The sequence below is a fragment of the Trachemys scripta genome, chromosome 2 (genome assembly GCF_013100865.1).
Source record: "Trachemys scripta elegans isolate TJP31775 chromosome 2, CAS_Tse_1.0, whole genome shotgun sequence".
Taxonomy (NCBI): Eukaryota; Metazoa; Chordata; order Testudines; family Emydidae; genus Trachemys; species Trachemys scripta.
Genome location: NC_048299.1, coordinates 241,572,710 through 241,592,069, shown reverse-complemented (window position 1 = coordinate 241,592,069; position 19,360 = coordinate 241,572,710). Strand labels below are relative to the sequence as shown.

Below are 19,360 nucleotides of genomic sequence, written 5' to 3'. Positions count from 1 at the left end.
GGCTGTATCCCCACTTTGAACTTTAGGGTACAAATGTAGGGGCCTGCATGAAAACTTCTAAGCTTAACTACCAGCTTAGCTCTGGTCCGCTGCCACCATCCCCAGAATTCCCATGCCTGGGAAGCCTTGAGAAACCTTTACCAATTCCCTGGTGAATACAGATTCAAACCCCTTGGATCTAAAACAAGGAGAAATTAACCATCCCCCCTCCTTCCTCCCACCAACTCCTGGTGAATACAGATCCAACCCCCTTGGATCTTAAAACAAGGAAAAATCAATCAGGTTCTTAAAAAGAAGGCTTTTAATTAAAGAAAAAGGTAAAAATCATCTCTGTAAAATCAGTATGGAAATTAACCTTACAGGGTAATCAAACTTAAAGAGCTCAGAGGACTCCCCTCTAGTCTTAGGTTCAAAGTACAGCAAACAAAGATAAACACTCTAGTAAAAGGTACATTTACAAGTTGAGAAAACAAAGGAAAACTAACACGCCTTGCCTGGCTATTTACTTACAAGTTTGAAATAGGAGAGACTTGTTTAGAAAGATGTGGAGAACCTGGATTGATGTCTGGTCCCGCTCAGTCCCGAGAGCGAATGCCCTCCCAAACAAAGAACACAAACAAAAGCCTTCCTCCTCCCCCCCACCCCCAGATTTGAAAGTATCTTGTCCCCTTATTGGTCCTTTAGGTCAGATGCCAGCCAGGTTACCTGAGGTTCTTAACCCTTTACAGGGAAAAGGATTTTGGAGTCTCTGACCAGGAGGGATTTTATAGTACTGTACACAGGACAGCTGTTACCCTTCCCTTTATAGTTATAACAATTGGGAATATGGGTAGAGCCTAGAATGGGTATTGTCATGTTGGAAAATGTTAATGGTTGCCCTCAACTAGTTCTTGATCAACAGACAACTACAGAGGTGGCTGAAACTGCTGGATCTGCAAACCAGATGGCAGGGGCACTGTGTCTTCCCTTTTCCTTTCTCTGCTTTCTAATTTGCACCCCCCCCTTTCCAAAAAATGAATAGGGTGCTGCCCAGAACAATCCTCAAAACTTTGGAATTGACTGAATGCAGCATTCAAAAGTTAGTGTGTGACTAAGAAATGCCATCAAGTTGAGTGCAAGACCTTGTTTTGGTCAGCCAAAAATCCATTTACCAATGGCAACATATTTCACGTCTTCCAAAGACCTCAGTGACTTCAGCCCACGGCTTGGAGCTGCACTGTCTTGCCGCCTCCCATAGGAGCCAGGAGCTGCAGGGTACCTGCGATGGTAGGACCCCCACAGCCTCCAGCCACTGCAGTTGGCAGGGGACCCCACAGCTCTGAGCCAGAGGTGGAGGGGGACCCCAGAGCTCCCAGCTGGCCCCGTGCTGCCCAGCGGCTTCCCTTTTGTCATGGATACTTTTAGTAAAAAACGTCAGGGACAGGTCACAGGTGATAAAGCGGAAGCCCGTGACCTGTCCCTGACTTTTTTACTAAAAATATCCATGACAAAATCTTAGCCTTAAGTATAAGCATACCCTTTAAAAAAATAAACTGTGAAGAAGAGTAGGCCCTGCTGCAGAAAAAGGAACTAGTTCAGCAAGATAAGTCAGAGTTCCATATACAGAAGTCAGATTCAGCTCAAAACAATTTTCACAAATCTGTGGTCCTCCTGGGTTCTAAAATCTACAATTAACAATTCTAGAGCAGAATATTGGGAATTAAGAAAGGGATAGATAATAAGCCAGAAAATATCATATTGCCTCTATATAAATCCATTATGGTATGCTCACATTTTGAATACTGTGTGCACATGTGGTAGTTGCATCTCAAAAAAGATATACTGGAATTGGAAAAGGTTCAGAAAAGTGCAACAAAAATGATTAGGGGTATGGAACAGCTGCCATAGGAGAAGAGATTAAGAAGACTGGGACTTTTCAACTTGGAAAAGAGATAACTAAGTGGGGATATGATAGAGGTCTATAAAATCAGGGCCAGCTCTGGCTTTTTGGCCGCCCCAAGCAAAAAAAAAAAAACACCTGCGGCGTGGCCAGAACGCGGGTGCAGGGGGACCGGCGGGGGAAGGGAGAGAGAGAGAGAGAGAGAAGCTGGCAGCCAGGGCTATAGCAGGGGAGCTGCCACGCGGCCCCTCCTGCTGCGCCGCCTCCTGCCACGAGGGCTCCGCTCCGGTCAGTGGGGAGGGAAGGAAGAGAACTGCCCTGCAGGGCGCCGGAGTGGAACAACAACAACAACAAAAGCGGCCGTGCCGCCCTAGGATTGGGCGGAATGCCACCTCGAACAATCTGCCGCCCCAAGCACCAGCTTGCTCAGCTGGTGCCTGGAGCCAGCCCTGTATAAAATCATGACTGGTGTGGAGAAAGTAAATAAGGAAGTGTTATTTACTCCTTCTCATAACACAAGAACTAGGGATCACCAAATGAAATTAATAGGCAGGTTTAAAACAAGCAAAAGGAAGTGTTTTTTCCATACAACACAAAGTCAAGCTTGCCAGAGGATGTTGTGAAGGCCAAGACTATAACAGGATTAAAAAAAGAACTAGTTAAGTTCATGGAGGATAGGTCCATCAGTGGCTATTAGCCAAGATAGATAGCGATGGTGTCCCTAGCCTCTGTTTGCCAGAAGCTGGGAATGGGCAAGAGGGGATGCACCACTTGATGATTACCTGTTCTGTTCATTCCCTCTGGGGCACCTGTAATTGGCCCCTGTTGGAAGACAGGATACTGGGCTAGATGGACCCTTGGTCTGACCCAGCATGGCCATTCTTATGTTAGAGAAGAAACTGCCTGTGCCGTTACTATGTAGTATTTCATAGGGCATTTGCATTGTTAATTTGTTCTCAGGAGAAGAGTGACTACAGCAATCTTGACTGCCATATATAAAAAAAGCGACACCGAAAAGGTTAGCTTTACAGGACTGATCTGCAGTTGGAAGGGGTTGTGCTCTTTCTTGGCTTATAGAAGAGGTCAGCCAAGAAAGAACAAAGCAAGGACCAAACTAGACAAAGCAGCCATCTGGGAGAAGATAATCTACTTCCACCTCACTGGAGGAATTCACCCATGGCAGTTCTCCAGTTTCCCAGCAGTGGCCATACAAAGCAATCACGCCAGTGCAAAAACTGGATCAACTCCCTTTTCATAGCAGTAGGTGGAGGGGTTTGAAGAATTAATTGCAAAGATCCTACCTACCTCCCAGTCAGCTCTACAACTCTAGTTCCACACACCCCTTTTTTTGTGTGTGTGTGTGGGGGGAGGGGGGTGTGTGTGAGGAGGAGAGGCAACACAAGAGAGGCTTCCACAGCATGGCAAGTTTCTGCTACATAGGTAAACTTTGAAGGATTTGATTTTTAAGGGTAAATATCTATTTCACCACACACACAAACTGATAAAAATATTTCTATCAATAATAGAAATGTACAGGTATGCAAAGAAAAATGCTGCTTGAGAATTTATCTATTTAAGTACACTTACTTTGTATATCGACATGTGATGTTGACAATTTGCATTTTAACGGTTAAGCTTTAATTTTCTGAATCTCAAGGTCTACTGTCATTAAATATTGTCTGCCCCCCACTACAATTTTCTGCAACAGAAAATTGAAATATACCTCTACCTTGATATAACACGAATTCGGATATAACGCGGTAAAGCAGTGCTCCAGGGGGGTGGGGCTGCACACTCAGGCGGCTCAAAGCAAGTTCAATATAATGCGGTTTTGGCTCCCGAGAACACGTTATATCGAGGTAGAGGAGTAGATAACTGAAAAAAATATTTAAAAATAATCACAGATATCTGTCAAAATTACAAAAAAAATCTAAAAATGCAAAATCTATAAATAAGTCAACCTGTCACAGTGCCAAAGTCCACAACCTGCTAGGCACAACTCAGACTGGACTGGGCATGGAAAAAAATATTCAAGACCTGAACGCCTCCTCTCTACATGGGAAATGATGCCACCGAAGATCTTAGGCCTGGTCTAGGCTATAGTTAGGCTGACATAAGTCACCTTGCATCGACCTAGCTGTGCATGTGTCTAAGCTTAAATTAGTCTCCAACTAGACACTTTGTTACTTATGTTGACCCTAACAGTCCTGCAGCAGCTGCCCCACAATACCAAATGCTGACTGCAATTGCAATCTCCACTGCCCGGGGGTAACAGACACCGGAAGGCCCATTCTCCTTCACAGCCACATGAATTTTTGAAATGCCTATTCCTGATTGTCCAGCTTGGCAAGAACACCTAGCAGCTCTCCATTACTGTGTAAAACTGCCCAGCTGATCATGCAGGCTACACATTCTAGTTGTGCTCCTTCTTGAGACGACAGGAGATATTGGATCTCCTAGAGTAGCTCTGGGGAGAAGAGGCTGGGCAAGCACCGCTATGGACCAGCCCTAGAAATGTGGATATTTACAAGCAGATTGCAAGGTGGAAGTAGGAGAAGGAGAACACAGGGACCAGCAATAGTGCCACATGAAAATGAAGGAACTGCATCAGGCTATCAAAAGATCATGGAGGCCAGCGGTCAGTCTGGTGCTGAGCAGCAGATCTGCCACTTTTACAAAGAGCTGCATGCCATACTTGCGGAGATCCCAACACCATCGCATATGCCTCTGAGGAGCCCAAGCCACAGGCCCTGGCATGAAAAGCAAGGACAAAGAAGAGGAGGATGGGGGATATGCACCTGAGGGCCTGGACCTGTCTGAGACTCCACCACAGTCCAGACACTCCTAGCACTCGAGCATGGACAAGCCCTATGCTGGGGAAGGAACCTTGGGTAAGTGTGTAATTGTTTTTTCTCCATTACAATGATGTGCTGATGGTGCCCCAACTTAACATGATACAGCTACTGACTTTTCATTAATTTACTCGTATTAGAAGAGGCAGCAGTACAACAGAGAGACAGAGCTGTCATTTGCTTTTCATTCCCCTGTAGAATTAGGCAAGGGGGGCCATCTGGAGCAGTTTGTTTATGTACACAGGGATATCCCTTGAATCCTTCTGAGAGTTCTCAAATGAAACTTTCATGGTGGTACTCTGCAACCCTCTCCCAAAGGATTCTAGGTATGGCAGCCTTATTTCTTCCTGTGTCAGTCAGCAACAACTTCAGTAGGCACCATTGCAGTACACAGGCTAGCAGCATACAGGCCTCGGCAGCTTCGGGGTACCAGCAGAAGCTGTGCTTTCTGTGCCTTTGTTACCCTCAGGAGTGAGATGTTAGCTACAATCACCACAGTCTGTGGAAAATGGCCTGAGCATGCAGTGCAACTGCTCTATACTCAGTTTCATGCAACTAAGCAATTCCCTTGGCCCCTGCCAGACCACATTCACCATGAACGGTGCTGTGAGTGGTACTGTACAGAAGCACTCCGAAGCAGAAATGTCTATAAGCATGCCTTGTTTAAAACTTCAGGGGAGTAAGGGAAGGGACTGCTCAATCTTCACTTTCACTGTTCATTGTGACTATATGGACAATGGCACCTCTGTGTTTTATCTGCAGTTGCTGCCGTTGCAGCTTTGAGGGGTTCCCACTCCATACCCGTGGAATGCTTGAGACAGATAAGGAGGAGAAAGAAAAGTACTCGGGATGACAGGTTCAATGAGATCCTGCAAGCCAGTGCTGCATCAGATGGTGAGCAAGGGGCCTAGAGGGTGAACACTGCAGATAGCCTAGAGAAGGAAAGAGCAAACATGAGAAAGGTCCAGGAGTCCCAGAAGGAAAAGGAGAGTCAGATACATCAGGACATAATGGGACTTCTCTGCCAGCAAATCGACGCTGCAGACTCTTGTGGACCTACAGTTCAACCATCACGGGCTCATCTCCTTTTGCAGTGCATGGAGAACTCCATTGCAGTACCTCGTGACACCCCCCTTCACCATGGTATCAGGGGCCACAGCCATATCCCTACCACTTGACCCTGAGCACCATTAAGGACAACCACAACTTCACATACACTGACCTGTGAAAGCCATGATTGAGGTGTAATAAAACAGTCTTGAGTATTCTTTCCCCTTGTTAATTTATGTTCCATTAATTAAAGTTTTTAATGAATTTGCTTTTAAACTGCACAGATTTCTTTTTGGACTGGTTTTATTAGTGAATAAAATTCTAGGATTTATTAGTTCACAACATACGCTGCAGAGTGCCTAGAAGTTCTGAAAGCACCTACTTGTTACTGTACAGCATGACAACTCAGTGTCTGTGACAAACCGCGTAATCATCATAAATGTAAAATAAGCACCGCAAAATTAGTAAGTGCATTGATAGTGTTATATTCACAGATGTACACCATGCATCACACAACTCCTAACAGGCCCCAAAATAGCAAGACAAGGTAAAACAAAGTCCACTATAACGCATTACTGTGGCTCACTGTTCGAGTACTCTTTCAAGGCCTCTCTTATCCGCATAGCTTTGCAATAAGCTCTAATAGCCTTTGTCTCTGGTTGCTCAAACTCAGCAGACAACTACTCCACTTCCACTGTCCAACCCAGTGACAAATTCTCCACTTTTGCTTCACAAATATTACACAGGACACAACAGGCAGCTATAACCATTGTGATTTTTTTTCCAATTCTGATCCAATCTAGTGATTAAACAATGCCAGCGTCCCTTCAAACTATCAAAAGTGCATTCAACTGTCATTCTGCACCTGCGGCGCTGGTAGCTGAATCTTTCCTTGCTGCTGTTGAGGTGACTGGTGTAAGGCTTCACAAGCCAGAGGAGCAAAGGGTAGGTTGGATTCCCCAGGATCACTACTGGCATTTACCACTGGTGATATTTAATGGCTGGTCAGGAAAGAAGTGCTTGCTTTCAACTTTCTGAACATTCCTATGTTCGTAAAGTTGCAAGGGTCATGCACCTTCCCTGACCAGCCAACATGGGTGTCGGTGAAGCATCCCTAGTGATCCACCAAGACTTGCATAACCACAGAAAAATAGTTCTCTGTTGAGGTAATCTGCTGTAAGGTGGTCTGGTGCCAAAATAGGGCTATGCGTGCTGTCTATTGCTCCAGTGCAGTTTGGGAACCCTACTGCTGCAAATCCATCCACGATGCCCTTCAAGTTGCCAAGAGTCACAGTTCTGCATAGCAGGAGACGATTAAATGGCCCTGCACACTTGCATGACAACAGCCCCTGCAGAGGATTTTCCAGCTCCTATATGGATTTCCCACTGACCAATAGCAATCCAGCAATGGAAGTTTCCACAGTGCAATTGCCACTCACTTCTCCACTGTCATTGCAGCTCTCATTTTAGTGGCCCTGCGTTGGAGGGCTAGGGCAAGCTCGGCACACAGCTAGAGAAATGTGGCCTTGCAAACCTGAAAATTCTGCAGCTACTGCTTGTCATCCCAAACCTGCATTACGATGAGATCCAACCAGTCGTGCTCATTTCTCAAGCCCAGAAGTAGTGCTCCACCATCTAGAGCTGCTCTATAAACGTCACCAATAACCTTGCATTGGTTCTCACTACATCCCACAGCAGTCTGTCCTTCACACACATCATCATCTTGTTCCCTGTTGATTCTGTTCTTCTTATAGCTCTGCCAATACAGAGGATTGTACATCCTGTGCTTGCAACACTTAGGCCAATAGAGCAGAGCTGTGCAGGCTTCATGCTTCTACCAGAGATGGCAGACAGTGAGAATGCATGTAAGGATTTGTGAAAGTTATGGGATACAGATGACATTATGGGATGGAGACAGTTGCATGCTGGGAATTTGATCTCTTGCTCACAGTCACCCCTGTGAGACTCATTTCTGTCCTAATATGCACTGCCAAAACATTCCCCAAAACAGCGCATTGGATGATGGTGGGTTTCACACTGGGACACTTATCCATAGTGTACTGAACGGTGCATCAACCCAAGCACTGTGGAAGTGCAGCAGCACTTATGCAAAAAGCCAAGTATGCGCACACACAAAAAATGATATACTAACTGTGGTGGCTTTATGCTGACATAACTTCCATTGACCAAAGTTTGTAGCATAGACGTGGACTCAGACTTATCTTCCCTTGGTAGTTAAGAAGGGACAAACCCAATAACTAAATATAGAACAGAATACTGCAAGAGCTGAAATAATCTTGTATTTGAATCTGAGACTTAATTAGGCAAAAACGAGATTAAACCGATATATTGAGAAAGCTCTCCAAGTATCCACTCATCTTTAAAGTTACTTAAATATAATGTAAAACTAGAGCACTAATTTAAAATTTACCTTAGTTTTTCACTTAAGGATGATGAGAAGATTTAAAAACAAAATCTAAAAAAGAGTTTAAATTACATAGGCTTTGTCTGCACCAGAATGAGTTTGCTGGTATAGCTATACCAGTAAACCCTCCTAACCCAGATGTAGTATATATTGGCCAAAGAGTGCTTTTGCCAGTATGGCGTATACCAATTCCCCAAATGAAATAAGCTATACCAGCAAAAAAGACTTCTTTGCTGGTGCAACTGCATCTACAGTAGGGCTTTTGCAGGCATAGAGTGTGAAAAAACCACATCCTAAACTGACATAGCTATCCCAGTAAAAGTGTAGACCCATATAGTCATTGACTAAAGACAGGAATAATAGAGTCTGAAGTTCTTCTTTTTAAAACATACATCAGAATATTATTGTCACTTTGGCCATGAAAAGAAATACTTTAAAGCATTTAGGAAACTTGCTGGGAAACAGACCTGGAATATCATAAAACGAAGTCACAGGTTTAGTGCACAGATTGATTCGAGGTGATCTTTTCCTCATTTGATCAATGAGCAGCTTCCGTTCATCATCTTTCAGTAAGGTTATGAACAGCTCATGAGAGGAAATCATGAAGACAAGCTGAAGATCTTCCAAACTCAAACACATATTCCTGAGTAAGTTAAAAGTTATTCATTAGCAGGAATGTTACTTTGAAGTAAAATAAAAAATTTTACTGCTTACATATGATATTTCAAACAACTTTCTGTGATTATTAATAATGGTATTATTTCCATCTGCAGATAAAAGATTTCAGTCATTCCCTTTTGTGGAAAGCATACTGATTCGATTATTTATTTAAAGGCTTTTTTTTTTTTGTCAGAGCATATTCAGCTACAGCACAAATGTTAATAAATCTATCTCCACAACCTCCTGTAAGGAAGGTATTTTACTGATGGGGAACTGAGACACAAAGTAACAGATCTGTCCAAAGTCACAAGTTTGTGGCCATTGTGAATCACAATAACGATTTTTTTCCACTGTTATTTAAATTATAGTAAGTTTTTCTTTTTTAAAAATAAACCTGTTTAAAATGAAATCTGAATTTAATACAAAATATCTTAACACCTAAACTTATTGATCTCTCAAAACATCTAAATAAAAAATAACTATGCTTTTGGTGGAATGTTGATAATCAATGGGACATGGCAATAGCAGGGTACAAAATATATAAGAATGACAGTAGGTTGTGCTGGTGGGGGAGTGGAACTATATGTGAAGGAAAACAGTCAAATATAGTAAAAAGCTTGACTGAATCAAACAGTAACACAGAATCTTTGGATAGAAATTCCATGCTTGAATAATAAGAGTACAGTAGTAGGAATATATTACTGGCCTCCTGACCAGAATGGTGGTGAGGATTATGAAATCCTCAGGGAGATCAGGAGCTATGCACATAGAAAATAAAATAATGGGGCATTTCAACTATCCCCATATGGACTGGGTACATGCCACTTCAGGATGGGATGCAGAGATAATTTCAAGACACCATTAATGACTACTTCTTGGAGCAGCAAGTCCTAGAACCCACAAGGGGAAAGGCAATTCTTGATTTAGTCCTAAGTGGCATATAGGATGTGGTGAATATAGCTAAACTGCTCACTAACAGCAACCATAATGTAATTAAATTTAATATCCTTGTGGGGGCACCAGGAGGGGGATACCAAATAAGCCCACCACAATAGCATTTAACTTCAAAAAGGGGAACATTACAAAAATGAGGAAGCTAGTTAAAAAAGAAGTTAAAAGGAACAGTCACAAGAGTGAAATACCTGCAAGCAGCATGGAAGCTTTTAAAAAACACCATAACAGAGGCTCAAGTTAAATGTACACCCCACACAAACACAACCCTCTCCCCCCCACAAAAACAGTAAGAGAAAACAAAGAAGTGACACCATGGCTGAACAACACAGTAAAACAATAAATGAGGAAGTTAGAAGCAAAAAGACACCTTTTAAAAACTGGAAATCAAATCTTATATTTCAAATGTTTGCTCCTGTGGTAACACCCACAAGGTATTTAGCCTGCACATCTTAAAAGGGACTATTCAAGTTAAATGGATCATCAAGGAACACAACTCACAATGGACCATGGGAGACGCTTATCTACACTTAATAGACTTTCATGTGATGGCCTCTGCTATGACTAAGTGAAATCATGCATAGACATGTGACTTACCCATGGGACTCCAATCATCATCTTGTTACCTGTAATTTTCTACAGTGAGAACAATGGGCTTCCCTTCACTTAGCAGAAGCTATAAAAAGCCCTGGAAACATCTCCATTTTGCCTCTTTCCTGCTCAAACCTCTGGACTATTAACTTACACTAATGGGAGCATTCTAACCAAGGGACTGAGGATCTTCCAATGATTTGGAAGCAACCAGAGACTTGACTTAAGTCAGCAGTTTATTGCATCACTGCTACAAGCCTGATCCAAGAACTTTGCAATTACTGTATGTATTTGATTCCTTTAACCAATTTTAACTCTCACCTTTCTTTCTTTTTATAAATAAACATTTAGATATTAGATACTAAAGGATTGGCAACAGCGTGATTATTGGGTAAGATCTGTGACTGACTGTGTGGCTAGTCCTCTGGGATCAGAAGAACCCTTTTGTTTGATGAAATTGGTTTTAAATAACCACTCCTCATTAAGTCTAGTGTCTGGGTGTTGAATCCAGGACTAGAATACCTAAGGAGGCTGAATTTCTGACTTCTATTTCACCACACTGGCTAACAAGAAGTTTACTTTTGTTGCTAGTTTGGTATATCTCATGGAAGAATAACCACCAGTTTTGGGATGTGTCTGCCCACTTTTCCCAGCAGCCTGTTCTGAATTTGGTATTCTCAGTTGGGAGGCAAAGTGACACACGGGCCAACCAATGAACTTAATAGGCTGCAGGTTTAAAACAAACAAAAAGGAAATACTTCTTCATACAACACAGGCAACCTGTGGAACTCATTGCCAGAGGATGTGGTGGAGGCCAAAAGTATAACTGGATTCAAAAAAGAATTAGAGGATGTCATGGAAAATAGGTTCATCAATAGCTATTAGCCAAGATGGTCAGGGATGCAACCTCATGTTCTGTGTGTCCCTAAGCCTCTGAATGCAAGGTGATGGGACTGGACGACAGGCTACGGATTACTTGAAAATTGCCCTGTTCTGTTCATTGGCTCTGAAGCATCTAGCATTGGCTACTGTCAGAAGACAGGATGCTGGGCTAGATGGACCATTGGTCTGATCCAGTATGGACATTCTTTTGTTCTCATTAAAGAGCCTTTATCAAAAACTGTGTTAAAGGCTGCTTTTTTATAAAAAAGAAAAACCGAACACCTAACTTTGGAGGTCGAGCTTTATAAATATGGTACAGTAGGTCATGTACTCTATTAAGGGATTTTTTGTTTAATAAAATAAATTTTCTATGCTGTTTAATTAAATTCCAGTTACCATCCTAATGTGGCTTGACACAAATCATGAGCAAAAAGTTAATTAGTAAATAAGCAATACATCATTCACCATTTTCTAACACCGTAAACATGCATGATTTATTATTAATAATCTGAAGCAAATATGTAGCTTAATATTTTCAATAAATGTACAGAGTTATAGCATATGTGTAAAGGCTGTTTAGTTTTAAATCAACCTGTTTTAATGGTTATATCAACCAAAGAGAATGCAGCTTTTCTTAGAAAATTACTGCAGTACTAATGGAAAAGTTGATTAACATCAGTTATTTAAATTGAGGCTTTCTACTTGGTGATTCAAGTCATGATTTCAATTGCTGATTTAAATTGCTTTGGTTTAAATCAATCCACCCTTCTTGTGGCAGAACCAGGAATGGAATCCAGTAATTCCTAATCAGGTGCATTTTTTGTAAGGCCTTGTCGATATTACAAATGCTTTGCCGATATAACTATACTGGTAGAGCCCCCAAGGAATGTCAATTAAAAAAAACTGTGGACGGCTTGGGTCAGCTGACTGGCTCAAGGGGCTTGGGCTCCGGAGTTGAAAAATTGCTGTGTAGATGTTTGGGCTTGGGCTGGAGCCTGAACGTCTATACAGCAATTTTTAGCTCTGCAGCCCAAGTCCTGTGAGTCTGAGTCAACTGACCCTGGGCCAGCCGCAGTCATGCCACAGGTCTTTTATCCCCGTGTAAACATACCCTTAATGTAGATTCAACTTATGTGACGAAAGGAGTTTTTCCTGTTGGGTTAGTAATGCCACTAATGTTGACAGAAGCACTCTTATATCGGCGTAGCTGCATCTACACTGTGGTTTTTTGCCGGCATAGCTATGTTGGCTAGGGGCTTATTTTTTCCACAAAAATTAAATGCAACACATTTGTGTGTAAGGAGTTCAATCTCCTTTCTGAGCTAAGCTTTGCCAGAAGCTGGGAATGGGTGACAGACAGGGGATGGATCACTTGATGATTACCTGTTCTGTTCATTCCCTCTGAAGCACCTGGCAATGACCACTGTTGGAAAGCAGGATACTAGGCTAGATGGACCTTTGGTCTGACCCAATATGGCCGTTCTTATGCAAGACTTGATTGTGATGTATGGAATGTTGCATGAGTATTTCTGACTAATTATAAACAGGATTTTGAAAATGTAACCCTTGGGGTGAGCCAGCAGTTGAGCACTTTCACAATGATCCAAGAAATAGTTCCTACTGTAGCAACGGAACAAGGGTGTGCTGTGGACAGGGCCGGCTCCAGGCACCAGCCCACCAAGCTTGTGCTTGGGGCGGCAGCTGGAGGGGGGCGGCGCGGCGCTCCGGCCCCCGGGGAGAGCGGGGCCACGGCCGGGCTCGCCGCCCTCCCCCCGGCGCTCTGGCCACCCTCCCCCCCCAGCGCCCTCCCCCTGGCTGCCGGGGGGAGAGCGGCGAGCCCTGGCTGGGGCTCGCCGCCCTCTCGCCGCCCTGCCCCCTGCGCTCTGGCCGCCGGGGGCAGAGCGGAGCCCCGGCCGGGGCTCGCCGCCCTCCTCCCAGGGCTCTGGCCGCCCTCCCCCTGGCCGCCGGGGGGGGAGCGGAGCCCCCGCCGGGGCTCGCCGCCCTCCTCCCAGGGCTCCGGCCGCCCTCCCCCCTGGCGCCCTCCCCCCGGCCGCTGGGGGGAGAGTGCAGCCCCCGCCGGGGTTTGCCGCCCTCCTCCCAGGGCTCCGGCCGCCCTCCCCCTGGCGCTCTCCCCCCGGCCGCCGGGGGGAGGCGGAGCCCCCGCTGGGGCTCCGGCTGCCCTCCCCCTCCCACCCCCCCGCGGGCCTGGCTGTGGATGGGCATCATGCTCAGGCCCGGGGGAGGAAGCATCATGCATTTCTCTAAAGTGACCAACCCCTATGCATTATTCAGAAACATTCATCCATGAGTTCTAGATGAACCCACATCCAAGTCTCCTTTGCCAGAAAGCATGGGACACAGTGTCTTGAGAGCAGAAATGGGAAAACAGGGATGGGTGGATAAGACAACTTTGGGAGGTTTATAGGGGATCCGTGGGTAAAAAGAAAAATGTTGCCCTTTTTGTCTAATTTTTTACCTGCAAGTTCATGAAACATTAACATAACAAGGTAGTATCTACATATTGCACAGTGAAAGTAGTCTAATGTCAGGTACTTACTTGAGAAAAGCTGCCATTTTTCTTTTCAAAGATTCTGAAGCATGTTCTAAGTTTATTGATCTTGAACAAACCTAGAAAATTTAAGAGTTAAATCATTAAGCAACACTAGGAATTCTGAATTTTCATTTGGTTATATAGAGTATTAAGAGTTATTTCCACAATTTTCTGTTCATGCTCTAGTAGCAATCAACGTCACATAAATTTTCTCTCCCTATGGGAGGCAAGCCATCTAATGTAGCCATCCTCCAAATACTGTTGATGTTACAGTGGGATCAGAAAGCCAATAATTAACCCTGTATACAAAAGGGGTTATTTTGATCGCCATGTGATTCATTACATGCTCCCTCTAATACCCAATTCCCTTCCTGAGCCTAAAGGTTGTGTCTGTAAGAGCCAAATGTGAAGATTACATCATCTATGCTGCTAACTTCACTACAAAAGCAACAATCTAGCAAACTACAAAAGCAACTGCTATGTAACAATCAAGTCCACTTAACTGAATGAATGATAAAAGTGAAATATTTAGGTGAGCCAGGTCTCTAGGTACAAAACCCCTGTGTATCCAATGTTAAAAGAAACTTAAGTTACTCGGGAGGGCTGGGGGATTTTTAAAGTAACTTTTCGTGCTTAATTTAATCATCAGCAATTTAATCATTTTATTACATCAGTTTGAAAAAGATAAAGCTTGTTTGTCAAAAACACATTAATTTCCATTGTCAACTGGGCATAGAGACTACTGCTGGATCAGTGGGGGCTGGTGCACAGTGCACTTTTATCTGGTTTTTGCTATAGGTGTCAGGTAAGTACACCTCTTCCTCGATAGAACACTGTCCTCAGGAGCCAAAAAAATCTTACTGCATTATAGGTGAAACCGTGTTATATTGAACTTGCTTTGATCCACCAGAGTGTGCAGCCCTGCCCCCCCAGAGCACTGCTTTACTGTGTTATATCTGAATTAGTGTTATATTGGGTCGCATCATACCGAGGTAGAGGTGTAGTTACTACTCATGGCACAGGAAGTGGCTTATGTTAGCAGACAAAGAGAGACCTGAGAATCAGCAGCAGAGCGATAAAGAGAAATGAAAGAGCATGAATTCAACTCAGGCACAGCTCACTACCTTCCAAGGGCTGCAATAGGTGCCACCCACAATTAAAACCCACATGTGCAATAGCTCAGGGAAGCTTCATTGGAAGAGTTGATTAGTCTCTAAGAAATTCTGAGAGGAGAGAGAATTTAAATGCTTTTTTTCATCAAATCTGTTTTTCTAAACTTTATGCTGCTCTTACACAGACCAGAATTTTTAAAGAAAATGATCAGAGCAACTGAACTGAGTGGCTATCATATTTTTCCCCACGTGTTTTCAAATGTGAGTGCTTCTTACAAGATTGTCAAATTAAAGTAAGCTGGAAATCCAAGATTTATGGCATTTCATCATCATTTATACAGTTTTGTTTTAAAGGGCACTTTCTTTTATGTTCTTGCATTTTATTACACTGCCAGTATTGCTTATGATGTTATTGACTGTTGCCCAGGAAACCTAGAACCACCTCAAAAAGCAGTTTTGCCAGGTGATTTTCATAGGTTTTATTTGTAAAACTATAACCTACTACTGATTTGGGAGCATAGGCAGTTTTAATTTTAGCTTAACGCAAAATATCATCTTAAAAAGTTGAACTGTAAAGTTTTAACTACCTGTAAAAATACAGAGTTATATGCTGAATATCACAAAGTGTAAAGGCAGGAGGGGCATTTAATGTAAGTGATTAAAACAAAACCCTTCAAAATTTGTGGCCTGCCAACTCATCTCCATGAAATAATCCAGCATGCATTATACTGGACATAGCACAAAGTACCATATGTGTCAAAACCAAAAGGAAGGAAACCAACAAAACCACTAGGAGAAAGAGAATATGGGGCTGAGGTAGGTGAGTTTTAAAAAATGGTTTTAGGGTAAACAATAACAAGCCCAAAGCTACTTAACAAGGGAACGAAAACCTATTTCTTTAAATCCCTCAAATACACCTCTACCTCGATATAACACTGTCCTCGGGAGCCAAAAAAATCTTACCGCGTTATAAGTGAAACCACATTATATCGAACTTGCTTTGATCCACCGGAGTGCGCAGCCTTGCCCCCCGGAGCACTGCTTTACCACATTATATCCAAATTCGTGTTATATCGGGTCGCGTTATATCGGGGTAGAGGTGTATAATTAAACTCTGTCCTTCAGAAGAATTCCATGCTGGTTGTGCAATCACTGGCATCCTGTTTGCTGGGACAGCAAACAGAGTGAGAGACAGTTGACTGCCACTTCAACAGTCCTTAAAAATAGCTACGCTTTTGTATTGAAATTGGATGTCTTCCTTTTCAATCAGCACATAACAAACGATCAGTACCTGTACTCCTAGGAACAGTCACTTCTGTAAGATGTTATGTGGCATTCAATTCCTGATCCCCCAGAAATCATGTCCCCATTTTAAGCAGACTCTGGCTTCCAGAGAGGGTATGGTGGAATGAAGATCCCTCCCTTGACCCTGCCCAGCTCATGGGAGGGAAGGGAGAGAAGAGAGGGCATAGTCTCAACCTTCCCTTTTGTCCCCCAGTAACCCATAATGGTGTATAGGGTAAGGGCTACTCTTCAATATTTCTTCTCTACATTAAGAAGGGGTCCCCAGCTTCTATTCTTCCAACTTTTTCTACCAGACCCTTTTGGGAAGTTCAGAGGGAACCCCCCGCCACCGCATTATTCTTTCCAACCTGTAGAGAAGACCTGGAGTGAAGCCTCTAGTTCTTGTTGCTAGGTGGGTCCTAGGGACCTCCATGGTTCGCTGCAAAGGTCTGAGGAAGGAGAGACTTCCTCCTAGATCGGGGTGGGCAAACTTTTTGGTCCTAGGGCCACATCTGGGTATGGAAATTGCATGGTGGGCCATGAATGCTCACAAAATTAGGGGTTGGGATGCGGGAAGGTGCTCTGGGCTAGGACCAAGGAGTTCAGAGGGCGGGAGAGGGAACAGGGTTGGGGCAGGGGGTTGGGGCATGGGAGGGGGTCAAGGGTACAGGCTCTGGGCAGTGCTTACCTCAAGCAGCCTCCAGCATGTCCCCCCTCTGGCTCCTATGTGGAGGCATGGCCAGGCGGCTCTGCGCGCTACCCTGTCCGCAGATGCCGTCCCTGCAACTCCCATTGGCCGCGGTTCCTGGCCAATGGGAGCTGCGGGGGAAGAGTGCAGAGCCCCTAGGCTGCCCCTACTGTGGGAGCTGGAGGAGGGATATGCCACTGCTTCCGGGAGCCACGTGGAGTGGAGCAAACCCCTGATCCAGGTCCCCGGCAGGAGCTCGAGGGCTTGATTAAAACGTCTGGAGGGCCAGATGCGGCCCCCGGGCTGTAGTTTAGCCACCCCTGTCCTAGATGCTCCCCTCTCTGGCTCCTGCAGGGGCACTGGGGAAGAAACTTTTTAAACTTTCTTGGCCACTTCTCTGCTTCCCACTTTAGCTCTACTGAAAGTTGGTGAGGAGAAAAAACACAGAACACACTTCCCTGTCTGCTCCTTCCCTCCCCAGCTCAGTGAAGGGGTCTTGGAGGACATCAATTTCCTTCCCCTGAATGCTCTTCTATTCCCCTCTCTGGCTCCTCTATACATTTTCCAGGACAATTCTTCATAATTTAGAAATTAAGATAAATATTTTTTACTAAAGGAAAAACAGGGCAACATCGAATTAAACTTGGAAACTCTGGCAGCTTTGCTGCCACAGTGTTTTGCGAAATGGGTACCTCTGTTCCTGAGTCAAAGAAGTGAACCAACTATCAACACAGAAGTGGGACGGACTATATACTAAACCATCTGAAATGTACAAAGTAACCTCAAAATTAGAGAAAAACATTTTCACCTTTAATCTTTCAGTTTTACAAATTTTAGGGTTTTACAAATAACAATAGTAACACACTCAGACAGAAATTAGATTTTTCAGTTAACAGTGTTCTTTCAGTCTCAAGAATCACATCTTACCTCAAGGAGAAAGTCTATTTTCTCTTTGTTTGGTTTAAGAAATAGCTGGTTAAACTGAATACCAATTGCTCGACCCTGCATTACATCACAAACAGTGTTGCATGTACAGATTCTGAAACAGATTTCATCTAGAGCATCATTCCTGCGTGAATACAAAAAATGCAATAAGATTACAGACCTTCTTTGACAGCCACGCAGAGGGTGTCTAGACAGGATAACAGGTAACCACCAGCATTTTAAGCACTGTGTTGTCTAACATTTCTTGGAGCATGTCTACATGATAGTGTTTAAAAATGATTATTTGTATTACAGCAGTGCCTCGGGGGTCTCAGTCCTGGATCAGGGCCTCTCCCAGCATTCTTAAGAATGCTCAAGTCTGCTCCAGTGCCATGGGCTTCAAATGGTTTGCCTGAACAGTTATGACTAGAGGAGCAGGTTTCGGGAAAGCTCTTAAAGGGCATTAAAGCTTAGAGTTAAGTGAAAAAGATTTCATAGATGTTTTCGTGTCCATGTTACCCTTCTTTATAAGAAGTTCTGTCATTGTGTGACTGTAGTGAAATACATTCCTGAGGAATCATATTTATACAGAATGTTCAGTTTCTCTCATCATAAGACTGACCTTCCTCCAATTAATTACTTGTGTCTGAATTGTTCAGACAGTTTCTGTGGAATAAATTCTGCGGCTGCGAATAAATTAAATAAATTAATTAATAGAGATATCCTATCTCCTTGAACTGGAAGGGACCTTGAAAGGTCATCCAGTCTAGCCCCCTGCCTTCACTGACAGGACCAAATACTGATTTTGCCCCAAATCCCTAAGTGGCCCCCTCAAGGATTGAACTCACAACCCTGAGTTTAGCAGGCCAATGCTCAAACCACTGAGCTATCCCTTCCCATCCACAGTAGGTGTGCTTGCATCCCTGCGCTGCCAGGGCCGGCTCTAGGTTTTTTGACGCCCCAAGCAAAAAAAATTTTGGCTGCCCCCAGTCCCAGCCCTGGGCTCCTCACCCCCCCACCCCCCGCCGCCCCAGCCCTGGGCACTAAAACAAACAAACAAACAAAAAGGCAATGTCTGTTGAAAATAGCAATTCCAGCCCTAATAACCACTGGGAAGCATTTCTTGCTCAATTTTATCCTACTTTTTCCTATAGCAAGTTACAGTGTATCAGTATATTTGATTTGAGAGAAATGAAGTAACAGCCACCCAAACTGAGCTTGAACACTCCTGAATTTTGAGGTGTTCAAATCTGGAAGGCAGGTGCTGGGGGGAAGGCGCTGTGGCTCCGCAGGGGAGCACAGAAGCATGTATGCAGCAGCGTGTCTGGCGCTGCGCAAAGCCAGACATGCTAGTCTGAGTGGCACGGTAAGGGGGCTGGGGGGTTGGAGAAGGGGTAGGGGGTTCCGGGGGGGGCAGTCAAGGGACCGGGAGCCGGGGGGGGGGGGGGGGGGGGGGGGGGGGGGGGGGGGGGGGGGGGGGGGCGGGGGGGGGGGGGGACGGGGGGGGGGGG

At 44.3% G+C, this 19,360-nt stretch overlaps 1 protein-coding gene across 1 annotated transcript in view; it reads right to left on the bottom strand.

Moving 5' to 3' along the window:
- INTS8 (integrator complex subunit 8) overlaps positions 1 to 19,360 on the bottom strand; it is a gene marked incomplete in the record, with an annotated part of 75,116 nt that overhangs the window by 32,400 nt on the left and 23,356 nt on the right. Inside the window, 3 exon segments of the mRNA XM_034763309.1 lie at positions 8,674 to 8,849; positions 13,848 to 13,918; positions 17,853 to 17,994. Of these exon segments, the coding sequence (XP_034619200.1) occupies positions 8,674 to 8,849; positions 13,848 to 13,918; positions 17,853 to 17,994 (389 nt within the window).